At 43.5% G+C, this 13,529-nt stretch overlaps 1 protein-coding gene across 4 annotated transcripts in view; it reads right to left on the reverse strand.

Moving 5' to 3' along the window:
• grip1 (glutamate receptor interacting protein 1) overlaps nt 1-13,529 on the reverse strand; it is a 46,654-nt gene that overhangs the window by 7,117 nt on the left and 26,008 nt on the right. For 3 of the 4 annotated variants that reach the window (XM_079551517.1, XM_079551515.1, XM_079551516.1), the window contains exons 2-20: nt 10,053-10,130; nt 8,830-8,965; nt 8,561-8,706; nt 8,337-8,420; nt 8,185-8,260; nt 7,968-8,113; nt 7,688-7,835; nt 7,448-7,617; nt 6,929-7,066; nt 6,702-6,851; nt 6,452-6,638; nt 6,241-6,386; nt 5,871-5,951; nt 5,685-5,754; nt 5,157-5,302; nt 4,912-5,056; nt 4,615-4,754; nt 4,267-4,458; nt 2,906-3,059 (exon numbers count right to left, since the gene is read on the reverse strand). In XM_079551517.1, the coding sequence (XP_079407643.1) occupies nt 2,906-3,059; nt 4,267-4,458; nt 4,615-4,754; nt 4,912-5,056; nt 5,157-5,302; nt 5,685-5,754; nt 5,871-5,951; nt 6,241-6,386; nt 6,452-6,638; nt 6,702-6,851; nt 6,929-7,066; nt 7,448-7,617; nt 7,688-7,835; nt 7,968-8,113; nt 8,185-8,260; nt 8,337-8,420; nt 8,561-8,706; nt 8,830-8,965; nt 10,053-10,130 (2,533 nt within the window). Of the gene's footprint in view, nt 1-2,905; nt 3,060-4,266; nt 4,459-4,614; nt 4,755-4,911; nt 5,057-5,156; nt 5,303-5,684; nt 5,755-5,870; nt 5,952-6,240; nt 6,387-6,451; nt 6,639-6,701; nt 6,852-6,928; nt 7,067-7,447; nt 7,618-7,687; nt 7,836-7,967; nt 8,114-8,184; nt 8,261-8,336; nt 8,421-8,560; nt 8,707-8,829; nt 8,966-10,052; nt 10,131-12,168; nt 12,518-13,529 lie in introns of those variants that run through there. The other variant, XM_079551518.1, reaches the window with a different exon arrangement.

A 13,529-nucleotide genomic window follows, 5' to 3' on the forward strand; every position in this document is an offset into this window, starting at 1 on the left:
TATCTTAGTATTTAAAAACGGTGGCCTTCTATCACTTATTCATTGTATTTTTTATTTAGTGATTTTTTATTTTTATTTTTTTACCACATTTATGTCTCTTTATTATTACTGTTATTGTTATTATTACTATTACTATTATTTTTACTATTATTTACTAAATTAATTTTTGGGTCTATTTTATCTTTTTATTTTTTTCTGCTGTTTTGATGTTTGCTTTTTGGATAACTTATATCATTATTACAGTCTGCTAGTCCGGTGCCTAAATGTAATTACTTTTATTTTTACTTGCTGTCGGAGGATATTATTACTATTATTATTTTTATTATTACTATTATTATATGTGTGTGTGTATATATGTGTATATATGTGTATATGTATGTGTGTATGTATATGTATATGTATATATATATATATATAAATATGTATATGTGTATATGTATGTATATGTGTGTGTATGTATGTATATATATATATTTTTTTTTGTGTGTTTTTTTTGTTGTTGTTGTTGTTTTGTTGTTGTTTTTTTTCTATTATTATTATTATTATTATTATTATTATTATTATTATTATTATTATTAGTTGAACCTCGGATTCAGGAGGAACAATGCGGTTTTCGTCCTGGTCGTGGCACACTGGACCAGCTCTATACCCTCCGTCGGGTGCTCGAGGGTTCGTGGGAGTTCGCCCAACCAGTCCACATGTGTTTTGTGGACTTGGAGAAAGCGTTCGACCGCGTCCCTCGTGGTGCCCTGTGGGGGGTGCTCCGGGAGTATGGGGTCCGGGGCCCTCTGCTAAGGGCTGTCCGTTCCCTGTATGACCGCAGCAGGAGCTTGGTTCGCATTGCCGGCAGTAAGTCAGACCTGTTCCCGGTGCGTGTTGGTCTCCGCCAGGGCTGCCCTTTGTCACCGGTTCTGTTCATTACTTTTATGGACAGAATTTCTCGGCGCAGCCAGGGGCCGGAGGGTGTCCGGTTTGGGAGCCTCAGAGTCTCATCTCTGCTGTTTGCAGATGATGTTGTTCTGTTGGCTTCAACAAGCCAGGACCTTCAGCGCGCACTGGGGCGGTTTGCAGCCGAGTGTGTAGCGGCCGGGATGAGGATCAGCACCTCCAAATCCGAGGCCATGGTTCTCCACCGGAAAAAGGTGGTTTCCCCTCTCCAGGTCGGTGGGGGGTCCTTACCTCAAGTGGAGGAGTTCAAGTATCTCGGGGTCTTGTTCACGAGTGAGGGACAGATGGAGCGTGAGATCGACAGACGGATCGGTGCAGCGTCAGCAGTGATGCGGTCGCTGTATCGGTCTGTCGTGGTGAAGAGGGAGCTGAGTCGGGAGGCAAAGCTCTCGATTTACCGATCGATCTACGTTCCCACCCTCACCTATGGTCATGAGATTTGGGTAATGACCGAAAGGACAAGATCGCGAATACAAGCGGCCGAAATGAGTTTCCTTCGCAGGGTGGCTGGGCGCACCCTCCGAGATCGGGTGAGGAGCTCAGTTACCCGGGAGGAGCTCGGAGTAGAGTCGCTGCTCCTCCACGTCGAAAGGAGCCAGCTGAGGTGGCTCGGGCATCTGTTTCGGATGCCTCCTGGTCGCCTCCCGCGGGAGGTGTTCCAGGCATGTCCTAGTGGGACAAGGCCTCGTGGAAGACCCAGGACACGGTGGTGGGACTATGTCTCCGAGCTGGCCTGGTGTCGCCTCGGGGTCCCCCCAGAACAGCTGGAGGAAGTGTGTGTGGATCGGGAAGTTTGGGCATCTCTGCTGAGACTGCTGCCCCCGCGACCCGGCCCCGGATAAAGCGGAAGAAAATGGATGGATGGATGGATGGATTATTATTATTATTATTAATATATATATATTTTTTTTTAATTATTATTATTTTATTTTTTTAAATGATGTAACATAACCCACTTCCCCCGTCCACCCCCACTCCGGGGGATCATACTATAAAAGCATTAAAAAATAAAATAACAAAAAAAAACAAAAAAACGGTGGCCTATTCCTTTAATATAGAAGGTGTAGTTACATGTATGACCTGAGGTGGCAGTAGTGAGTATAAAATGGCTAACTTGCATCTAGCCCCTTTAAGTCGCTCCGGAGAAGAAGTCGCACTAGTCTTGACAACTACCTGGGCATGGGGGCGTAACTGCATCGCTGACAAGCCTCTCCCGGCATCACGTTGTTCAAGCACCCATTTGTGAACTTGTTCCTCTAGCTGTGGCCATTGAGCTTTTATTGTTTTCTTTATTGCAATAAGAGTAACCCCGCCCCCAGCCAAACAAAAAAAAGTGCGACTTATTGTCCGGAAAATACAGTAGCTCACAGTCAGAGGCCAGTGGTGTGGGACACATCATGCTGGTGATGAGGGGACGGTGCATAGGTTTCAGTGAGGGGAATCGTTGTGAGGTGCAGGAAGCAGTGGGGGGTTGAAAGTCAAAATCAGCGGGATACCTGCTGTCAGTGATTAGACCACTGGGGCGGTTGCATGCTCTGCAGACAGAGGCATACTGTTACTCTGAGATCGCTTGTTTTGTTGAAGGCTATTACTCATTGTGTGTGGTCTGTTACTTGCACTGCTGTATTCGCACTAATGTGTCTTACTAGAGTTGATTCTACTATTCCTAGTTTATCATTATCGCTCCATCAAACACAATGTCCTTGTTTGTGACTATTTTTCACTTACAATGGTAAAGAAACTACAGATTGTTGTGGACTGATTCTATGCTCAAAAGGATCTAATAAGAAGTAAAACTGTATTCATGCACAGTAGGGTCAGAAATGTGTCACTCAACGAAGCTATTTCTGTATCTATGTAGTAATCTAGTTCCACGCCGTAATTGGAGAAACACAACTCATATAAATCAGCAGTTCAGTATTGAATTAATAAGCATATTGTAGTTATTGAGTCTCACCCTCCTAGCGGCGCATGGTCCCAGTCGTCATCGCTGAGGCCCAGATCTGAGAGAGGGTTGGCTCGCTGGCGAGTGGAGGACGAGGACTGGCTGTTCGTCGTCTTTGCATTGCGCCACTCGTGGAAACCAAAGGGAGCTGACTGAAAGGTTGGGGCTAAAAAATATATAAAAACAAAACATTTGACAATCAATTCATTGTAGTAGAAATGGTGCTGCTTCAAAATAGGTTGTGTGTCATGTCCTAGAACAGAGGTAGGAAAGCTTGGTGGAGGGCACATTTTCTTCATCTTCAAAAGACAGAGGGTCAGACCGTTCAATTGTGGGTAAAGCATGACTTATATATGGTCTAAATGGGTGTTCTGCAAATACATTTTACAGGAATTGGCAGTATTTTTCACATTTCTAGAGTACTTTAACAGGCATTTCATCTCTGATTTGTGTAATAATATTCCTCAATATTATCTTGAGGGCCAGAGGATCTACGATGGAGAGCCGGTTTTGACCAAGAAGATTGAGGGCAGGGGCCAGAGTAATTCAGAGACACAGTAGTTACAGCCAAATTAACAGTAAACCACATCAAAACATCTGCATTTTGACCCTTTATTCTACAATAGGATTCCAAACTGTACTCCACCTAATTATGGGGCAGTCACAGTATCAAAACAGCCATTCAGTTGCTGTTCAGCATGAATGCCTCTAGCCCGTAAGCACCACTGCAGGTGTCGTAGCATGTTGCGTTTTTTTTACTCATTAATTGTCCGTGAGAGTAAATACTATAATGACACAGAAAAGACAAAGGGAGAGAGGGATATTGTACATTGTGCCAAAAGCCCAATGAGACAATGGAGATATTTTTGGTCACAGCCCACAGTTTGCTTTACCCGGTAGCCTGTTAGCCCATTAGCTTTTTCTGATCGTGATTCTATGAGTGTGTATAGGGTCTGCGGGTCAGAGCAGGGAAAGTTGCAAGCGTGGTTTTCTAGCCAGAGACACCACGGGGAGAGGAAAGACCCCCCAACCATATTACCCCCATATTTTACCCCCAGAGGGACTACGAAAAGTATTTATTAAGGTAAACAAGTTACTTAATAAGTCAATATCAAGAGGAACCAACATTGAGGATTTCTATTAATATGTGTGTACTGTAGTAAAGGGCTGATTACTAAAATGATGGCCTGTTCCAACTGACCATCATTTAACTGTTTTTCAGTCTTTTATCAAAATTCGCTGATTATGACATCATTTGTATCTGTGGTGCTTTGTTTTTGAATCTTTGTTTACAACAGATATCGATTATCAACCCCTAAATTGTTTGTCAATTATTTCTTATTTAGTCATTGTATTCCTAGTGCTGCCATTACCTGGACTGGTGAATGTGCTGTCCAAGTTAGATCCGTCCCACGATTCCACTGCGCTGTCCACTGACGGCAGATTACAGAACGATCTTTGACCAGACGGAGGGACCACTGTGATAATCGGCTCCTCTTCTCCATCGTGGTTCTCAAGTCCCAACCCCATTCCTGGCCCAATCACAAAGGTCTTTGGACTTGACACTGAAAAGAAAGGCACACAGAGAGAGAGATGCGTGTAACTCTTTGCCACAACATCAAGCATTATGTAATGGCAAAAAGGAATGATGAAAGGGATTTAGACACAATATAACAATATATACAATTATTGAGAGTGAAAGCAGTTTTAATTGAACATACAGTCTCCCTGTTTCTTGATCTTCAGTGTCACGGTCTCTCCAGCCTGCTGCAACAGACTAATGGCTTCACTGAGAGGTTTGCCTTTGAGGCTGCTGCTGTTAATGGCGAGAATCCGGTCTCCAACATGGATCGCCCCAGTCCTGCAGAGATCACATGATTATAAGATGATATTATTAAGCTATATAATAAAAATCAATAACTAATATACAGTCATATGTTTTGTCACCAGCAGGGGGCATTGAAGTGATTTATAACATTCATAGGATGCATTTAAAAATATAAATTATTTTTGCGCACCTTTCAGCCAGCCCCCCTTTGGTCAGGGACGAGATTATGATGGGGTCAAACGGTTCCTCTGTGCCTGAGATGGTAATACCCAGTGGGCCTCCATATCTCTGCAGCTCCACAGTATAGATGATGCTGCCAGACACTTCCTGCTCATCTGAAGAACAATATTCAGTTGTAATTTCAGACAGAACCTACCCCACACCCAGTATGTTTGTTTGGCTTTGGTAGGAAACCGCATATGTTGAAATTAGTACCTGAATTGTCCTCATCTTTGCGGATCTTTAATTTGACCAGCTCCTCACACTGCTGTAAGATCTGGACAGCCTCCTCCATAGAGCAGTTCTCAACTCGAATGTTATCGATGGCCAGCAGCTTGTCCCCTAACTCCAATGTCCCAGTCCTGAAAGTCCATCACATTATTACTATCAGAGAGGCATTACAAAGTGGACAATACAGACACCTGGTAAATGTGATCAGTGATGTCAGAGATGTCAGCAATCTACCAAACTAATACTCCATCAGTAATTACCAATTATGTTAGTATTAGCATATCAACTGTATAAAGAAATCTGAATGACCCGATGGCTCAAAGACTGCTAAGAATAGCTAAGAACACGCTTGTGCTCTTCTGAACATTGATAAACCAACAAACCATGACTGAAACCAATTGAATTAAATCCCACACAGAGGTAAAAATAGACAAGCGAGGCTCTTTGTTTCAGATTTTCTGCTTCAAACTGCACTGCTGACAGCTGAGACTCCATGTGTGTGAGGGGTGGTACCTGTGAGCCACGCTGCCCTTTTTGATGTCAGAGATGATCAGAGGATCACTCGGTTTTCTGTTGGACGGAGCTGCACAACAAAACAAAACGATGATTAAATATACTGACTCAAATATACTTAAGACATGCTTATTACTATAACACTATCACATGTAAAATCAATGCACCCTTCTCATTAACACTTACAGCTGATAGTGATTCCCAGCTCCACTCCTGGTTTTTTGGGAAGTTTCACATGGAATGTGCCAGAACTAGGGATTACAGACTCTGAAAGTCAGGAGATGAATAAATCAATTACTGTGCCTTGTGTTGTAGTCAGTCATCACTGGTTTAAATAACAGACTGTGTTTTGTATTGAAACAGATGCACGGCAGACTCATGGACTCTAGCCTACACGTCATATGGCAGACAGTTTATTGGGACTACTGATCAGCTGTTATCCAGTCCATAGAGGCAGTGATTCTGTCTGTCCTCTTCTGTGAGTAATTTCCAACATGCTTATGTGTAAGACATGTTGTGAGAAAACACAGACCGTGGTGTAGTTTAAAACACATACCTGCTACATCGAACTCAATCTCCAGGGTGAGCTGAGCCGTGATGGACGAGTCTCTAAGCAGCTGATTAGTTTCTTCCAAAGTTGAGTCCTCTGTTGGAATGCCATTAATGGACAAAATCCTGTCACCTATCTGCAGGATTCCACACCTGCCAAAACGCACAATCGTATATCAGACAGAGGGCATGAAACAAAGTGGTATATGTGCATTTACCTTTCCGCTGGACTGTCAGGGTCTATGTAGGCAATCAGGGGGGGGGAAGAGAGTGTTTCGGTTGCAAAGACTCCTCCTTGCAACTGCAGACCAAAGCCCATTATTCCATCACCCAACAATGTCACCTCAGTGGTTTCCGTGTGAACAACCTGACCAGCCAGGCCCACCGTGCTGGATGCAAGAGACACTGACAGGGGACTCAGAGTTAGCTGAAAGTGTTGATCGTAACATCTATTTTCAAAACACTTACATGAACTCTTAAAATCTTTTTTCTTGCCCTTTTTCCTCATAAGTGTGCCCCGTGGACTTGTGGGATACGCGTTTCTTGGCAGAGTGCTCATGTTGAGGGAAGAGAGACTATAGGCTGACATGGATCCTGGTGAAAATGAGTGGCTGAGAGCTAAAAACAGGAAAATTATGAATTATAAAGTGTGGCTGTGTCATCAGAGTAGAAGAATGAAGTAGAGGTGGACATACAGGGATTGTTTGTATGGCGGTTGTGTGACCTGGCACTTGATTGGTCAGGGTGGTACGTGTTGTAGTGGTAGGGGGGGAGTAAAGGGGTGGAGCCTCCAGTCTCCCAGGGTAGGGGGCGGGGACTACGCTGCACCTTGACTGCATCCATACAACACACACACACACACACACACACACACAGACAGACGCATAGAGGGGGTGGTTGGTTAAAACAAGAGGACACGGGTTTATAAAAGATTACTTCAAGCTGATGTAATCTTTTATAGAATTTCAGAACTATTCAGGAGAATGTGAGATCATTACAGCTGCCTGATACAGAATAATTTGAACTTGTGAATGTAGTTTAAAATCTGGATTTGCACGACATTTGTATTTTAATAAAGCTTCATATTACATTATATGATCTATTTTAATAATAATAATAAAAGGAACAATCTTTTGGTCCAATAGCAGGCCGACATGTTGGGGTGCTGACATGCTGCTTTATGGCTGTGTAGTGTGTAGTGTACACTGCTTTACCTTGTTGAGGAGCACTCAAAGCGGGTCTAGCCTGATGTTGTGGAAGTATTTCCAGGCGAACTGTATGGCCAGAGGCAGAGAGCAGCTGAGTTGCTTCAGCCAAAGAACAAAATTCCATTGACTTTCCATCGACAGACAAAATGTGATCTCCAGCATGAAGAGCCCCACATCTACAGACAGATACCAACAATAAAACAATAGCATAACTAATGAAGTGTCATGAAGGCTAGAGCCTGTTACCTGTCCGCTATACTGGCTGGTTTGACCTTGTCAATGATGATGACTTGCTTGTTGCAGAACATAGAGGTAGACAAAGCTACTCCTAGACTGGAGCCTGTGGCTTTGGCAACTTCTACCAACAGTGGACCAGACGCCGTAGCAACTGAGTCTGTGGGATAGTAAAGAAATAATGTTTTCATTTTTTAAACCACAGACATGATTGGACCACCACTTCTCACATCATGAAGTTCAAGTGCATGGAAACTGTCATAGCAGAGTAGGCAGAATGTTCATTACTGACCCATCACTGACACATCGTACTCAATCAGGAGAGTGGCCTCCTGTCCACACTGCTTCAAGATGCTCATGGCCTCTGACAGCGTGCTGCCATGGAGACGAATACCATCGATGCTGAGCAATCGATCACCTGGCTTAATAGTCCCCTCTCTAGAAAGAGAGAGAGTGTTTTCAGTTTGCAAGATTACCAGTCCTGACAGGGACAGTCTGAAGGCGCGCACCTGTCGGTGGGACCGCTTGGTCTAAGTGTAGTGATGACAATAGGGCGAGACTTGTTCCTGTCTTCATGAGTCCCTCCTGAGAAAACAAAGTTGTATCTTGAGTGTTTTTAATTGCACAGTCTAATATGGCAGACTCGCAGTGTCCTGCTCACCTCTGATGACAAACCCAAAGCTGTTTCCCTCCTTGTGAAGTGTGACCTCCACAGTTTTAAACATAACACCTGAGCCTTGCACAGCTGCAACAAACAGCACCACACTGTTACACGCCACATGTGACACTGGGTACATTAGAACACAATCCTTTATCCGTGATAAGAATGTAAACTGCTCAAATAAACTAAACTAAACTAAACTAATTTAACAGAGATCTACTTACACACAGGTGGCAATTCGTACTCAATCTCCAGCACCACTCGCTCCCCAACATTTTTGAGCAGACTAATGATCTCATCGTGTCTGAACTTAGACAGGTTGATGCCGTTTACAGAGCGGATATAGTCACCCACATTGAGCTGGTCACTCCTGCGCAAATGACATTATTCAAAAACGTAGCAGGGCATTCATAGTAAAAAACAAGTTATAAACATTCCCAATGTTAGAAACGGAAGTACATTCATGAATAGAAATAAAAACAAGGCATGTTACCTGGCTGCAATGCCTCCCTGCCGCAGGTTTGACACTCGCGGTTTCCCGTCTTTGTCAATGCCTCCTGAAACAGTCAAACCGAGCGTTGTCCCTTCCTTTTTCATCAGCTCCACGACTGAGCAGCCTCGAAACTCATCTGAACCACAAGGACAGCCATTTGGTCACAACAGAACGATTTATAATTTACACCATTTGCATTACATTATTTAGATAATTTAAACATTGCCCTTCTAAAAGTTTATTACTGTTCTTGTGTTATTGATTGACTACAGAATCCTTCTCACATGTTGTAAAAACAAAGAAATACAGTTAATCTAAGTCTTTAACTGTATTTCAGCGGTTAGCGCTCATGCTTCAAAGTAAGAAGGTCCCGGGTTTGTTCCCAGGCTGGACAGGGCGTTCCTGCATGTTCTCCGCGTGTTTCCTCCGGTACTCCGATTTCCCGACCACTAAAAACATGTACATTATTCCAGAATGAAGGAGAGTGTGTTTGCCAGTGTGAGTGAGTGGTTGGTGGTCGGAGGGACTGATGGCACAGACTGGTCGCCTCCCTTCTGTCAGTCTAGGGGCGGCTGTGGCTACAGTAATAGCTTACCACCACTGAGTATGGCATTGATGAATAATGACTACATTGTGGCGCATTGACACACTTGGCTTGTTAAGCGCAATACAAGTGTAAGCCATATTTCTTCAGCATGCTGCACATAGACACTGCATTACTCGTGTAAATAGGCGACATCATAGGTGGCAGTCATCAATAAACTTGCTATTGCCCTACTGGCTTCGTCCAATGTCAACCATACATTTCATCCAAATATAGGCCCAAGCAGTGTTAGACATTTTAAAAGTTAAAAAGGGCAAACATCAAATTATCACTTTTGAACATGTCCTGTCTGAACACACATTTTAGTGAAATAAGTTGGTGTTTAGTAACTTTAGAAAACCACTAGCCACCGTTTCCCTTGACCAAACAAGCGAATGTCAGGCCTTGGCCCTAAAACACAGAGGAGAGTTTCACCTATGTTTACAGAAGCACTCTTACTCAAGCTTCTAGATGAAAGTAGGACACTAGCTCCAGGTGTTTAACAGTAAGATGAAACAACGTGGAGCAAGTATTTTGTGTGTGTTCTATTCTGGGAACAGCTAGCTTCATTTCTAAATGGATTCATCATGATGCTTCAATCAAAGTCTTAAACGTAAAAAGCATAGATTGCATGCAGTACCTGGTATACTCTGCCTCCTGATTGCCAGCGCTCCATCTGGAGGCCGAGACCCTGAGTGTTTGGTGTACGGCCCTTCATCTACAACAAAAACAAGAGACAGTGTTGAGTGAAAACTTGCAAAAGTACTTCTTTATGAAATTTATATAATGAGTAATTCAAGATTACAAAAAAATACCAATATAGTATTATTTTCCATAGAATTTTTGGAAGACAGCATTTTTTTTAATGAGTTGGTACCAGTCATTGTTGTAGAGGCGGAACCTGTATTTGCTCAATGATTTTTAATTGTTGTTTGCCATATCACAGGCTGTGTGTGACCATTGCATGGCGCCCAACCCAGTCTTTTGACATCTCTCTTTGATCATTGCTCATTTTTATTCTAGTGTCCTATTTTCCTCCATATGATTTAGTTCCAGTCAGCGATAATCTGCTCAATATCTTCAGTGCTTATGTTTTCATGCAGCAGCAGAGCTCACAGACACAATGGAAATATACACACATGCACAGACTGTAGCAAACAGAAGATGAAAGCTAAGCCGCCTCCTCCTCCTCCAGATGTAGGACAGGGGCATCTCTCTCGTTCTGTCTCAGCCACACTTCTCTGCTCTATATGACACACATACAGTACTCTCCTTATGGGGAAAGGAACACGGGTCTGTCCTTTGATCTTAAGTTATAAAGATTCAAATCACATCCGCAGTTCTGCACGTTAGGATTTGAGACAATTACTTTTGAGAAATGTAATTTAAATAGTTAAAGCTTCTTGGAGTCTTGTTCACGAGTGAAGGACGGATGGAACACAACGAATGGGTGCAGCGTCGGCAGTGAAGCAGTGGCTATATCAGACTGTTGCAGCAAAGCTCGTGACAAAATCGACAAAGTCGCAGAATGAGGATGGCTGGGCGCACCCTCAGAGATAGGGCGAGGAGCTCAGCCACTCGGGAGGAGCTAAGAGTAGAGCTGCTGCTCCTTCACGTTGAGAGGTGTTACGGGTGTGTCAAATTGGGAGGAGGCATCGACTGGCCTCGGCAGCCCCCAGAAGAGCTGAAGGAAGTGTGCGTGGTTCGGGAAGTCTGGGTATCTCTGCTCAGCCTGAACTCTGTGACCCGACCCCGGATAAAGCAAAGGAATATAGAGGCATTCTTAAATTTGTGTGTTGTACAAAATGTTAGATATTGCAGATGCGGTACAATTCAGTTTGTCAATACAAACTGACAAACAAATCAAATATTAAAATATCAAGGACTCTGGTTGAACAGGGGTATTCTGGTTTCCTCTACCACTATAAACATGTACAAATGGTCAATCCTCCAGCCAGGGGATTCTGACCATTAGCCTGGCTCCACATCTGGAGATGCATACTGCTCCTACTGCTCCTATGGGTAGCCCCATTGAAGGATGGGTCAAATGCAGAGAACGGGGATCAATTAAGTAAACCTTTGAAAAAGACATTTCATGACATTTAGGATTTGTTGTTCCATAGAACATCATCCAAGTGTTGAGAAGATTAACAGGTTATGTATCTCCCATGTTAATGGAACTGGATAAGGCCATAATTTGACAGTAACCAACTCAGTCAATCTATTTGCACAAGTAAATAGCACTATACAAAGTTAAATGAGTATGTCAGCTTTAATAGATAAAGTAAACTCAACAAACACAGAGATTAAACAAATCTTCAGGTGAGAAACCCATAAACAGCAACAACATGTATAGTTGGATAAAAACTTTTTTCAAAACTGAAAAGCCCAAATCACCTTCAAGCAAAGAGTGGCTGAGCTGCGAGCATCAGCGATAGTGGCCTCTTTACTCCGTCAGCCTGGCTCTCCCTTGTTACACACCATGAATATTACATTCATGAAAATCAGATGCAAAGCCCTGAACATCGCAACCTCTCTCCCTCTCCGTTCCTGAGTCTAAGGCGACCTGCATCCATCGACCCAATACCTCCTTGAGGAGATCCTTTACCACCACCAGCTCCACACGTGCACGCTCACAGTCACCCAAATACACACGCGCACAGGTATCTCTGTAACATTAGTAATAAACACAGCATGCTTCAATGTCAGTACTTCTACTCCTGGCAGTCCTCGGTTATTATATATAGGGTTTCTACCTTTGTTCACCTTGCGCAGAATCTGGCAGCGACATTTAAACGACACGGCGATCATGATGAAGCCGAGCCGAGCGTCGCCTCCCCCCGCAGCTCCATGCAGATGCCACCGACACAAACTACACCTTCCGGCTCCTTTCTCTCCTCTCCCACAACAACAGATCAGTGGACAAGCCCCTCAAATCACCATTGAATTAAACCATTGCAAAGATGCTAACAGATGCGAGGTTGCGAGCCCTAGTCGAGAGTGTGTGAATGAGTGCGCGCCGTCCGTCCGCTGCAGATGTGACGCTCCAGTCCTCCATGAAGCCGAGGCAGAGAGGAAAAGGAGGCAGGGGGAAGGCAGGGTGGGGGTCCGAGTCTGCGCAGATGGGAGAGAGAGGAGAAGGGGTGGTGGGGGAAAGAATGCTGTATCCCACTGATGCTATAATGGGCTGGTGCAGCTGGAGGATTGGATATACACCAGAGGAAATGGTTGGGCGCAAATGGACTAATGTACAGTTAAGAGGGGAAAGCGTAGAAGGATAAAATGAAGTGAGCAGCAGCACAACAACAGTCTGGAGAGAGGGAATTCAATGCGAGCGAGAGGAGATCAGAAATCACAACAAAGCAAGGGCTGAGGCCATACAAGAAAAATGAAATTATTAGACCTTACACTATTCTTTGAAAGCAACAAAACATCCATGAATAATTTCTGCTCACTTTGTACTTGAGACCTTCATGTTCTGAAGTGCATTTGATTCTCGTAAGAGTTCAGTGTTCTCTCAAACGCTCCTAAATGTGAGATAAATGTGCATGTATTCTTTTTTTTTTTTTTTACAGAAATTGTGGTATATTTGGGATGATGGTGGGGTCTTTCATCTCCCCCTGGTGTCTCTGGTCAGAAAACCACAATTGCAACAGTCCCTGCCACCGAGGTGGAGGCCCCAATACACACTAATGGAATCACGAAGAAGAAGCAGGCTAACGGGCAAAGCTAACTGCGGGCTAGCGCCACTTAAACAGTATTTACAGCCAAGTTTAAGTGAAAAAAATAATCTCCATTGTGTAATTGGATGTACAATATCCCTCTCTCCCTTTGTCTTTTCTGTCAGCGTAGTATTTACTCTCACGGACAATTAATGAGTAAAAAAACGCAACATGCTACGACACCTGCAGTGGCGTTTACGGCTTAGTTACTTAGTTCTGCTTTAAGTTTTGTTCAGAGATCTATGAATCCAACGCAATGGATTTAACTGAACTTGTCGTGACAAAATTGCAAAAATTATCACCGACAATAACATTGCAAATTACAATGATTGTTAATAATATGAATGGGGAAAAAAAAAATCACAAATAGTGAAGTTGTTATTCATTATAACAAC

The sequence above is a fragment of the Gobius niger genome (genome assembly GCF_951799975.1).
Source record: "Gobius niger genome assembly, chromosome: 2".
NCBI lineage: Eukaryota > Metazoa > Chordata > Actinopteri > Gobiiformes > Gobiidae > Gobius > Gobius niger.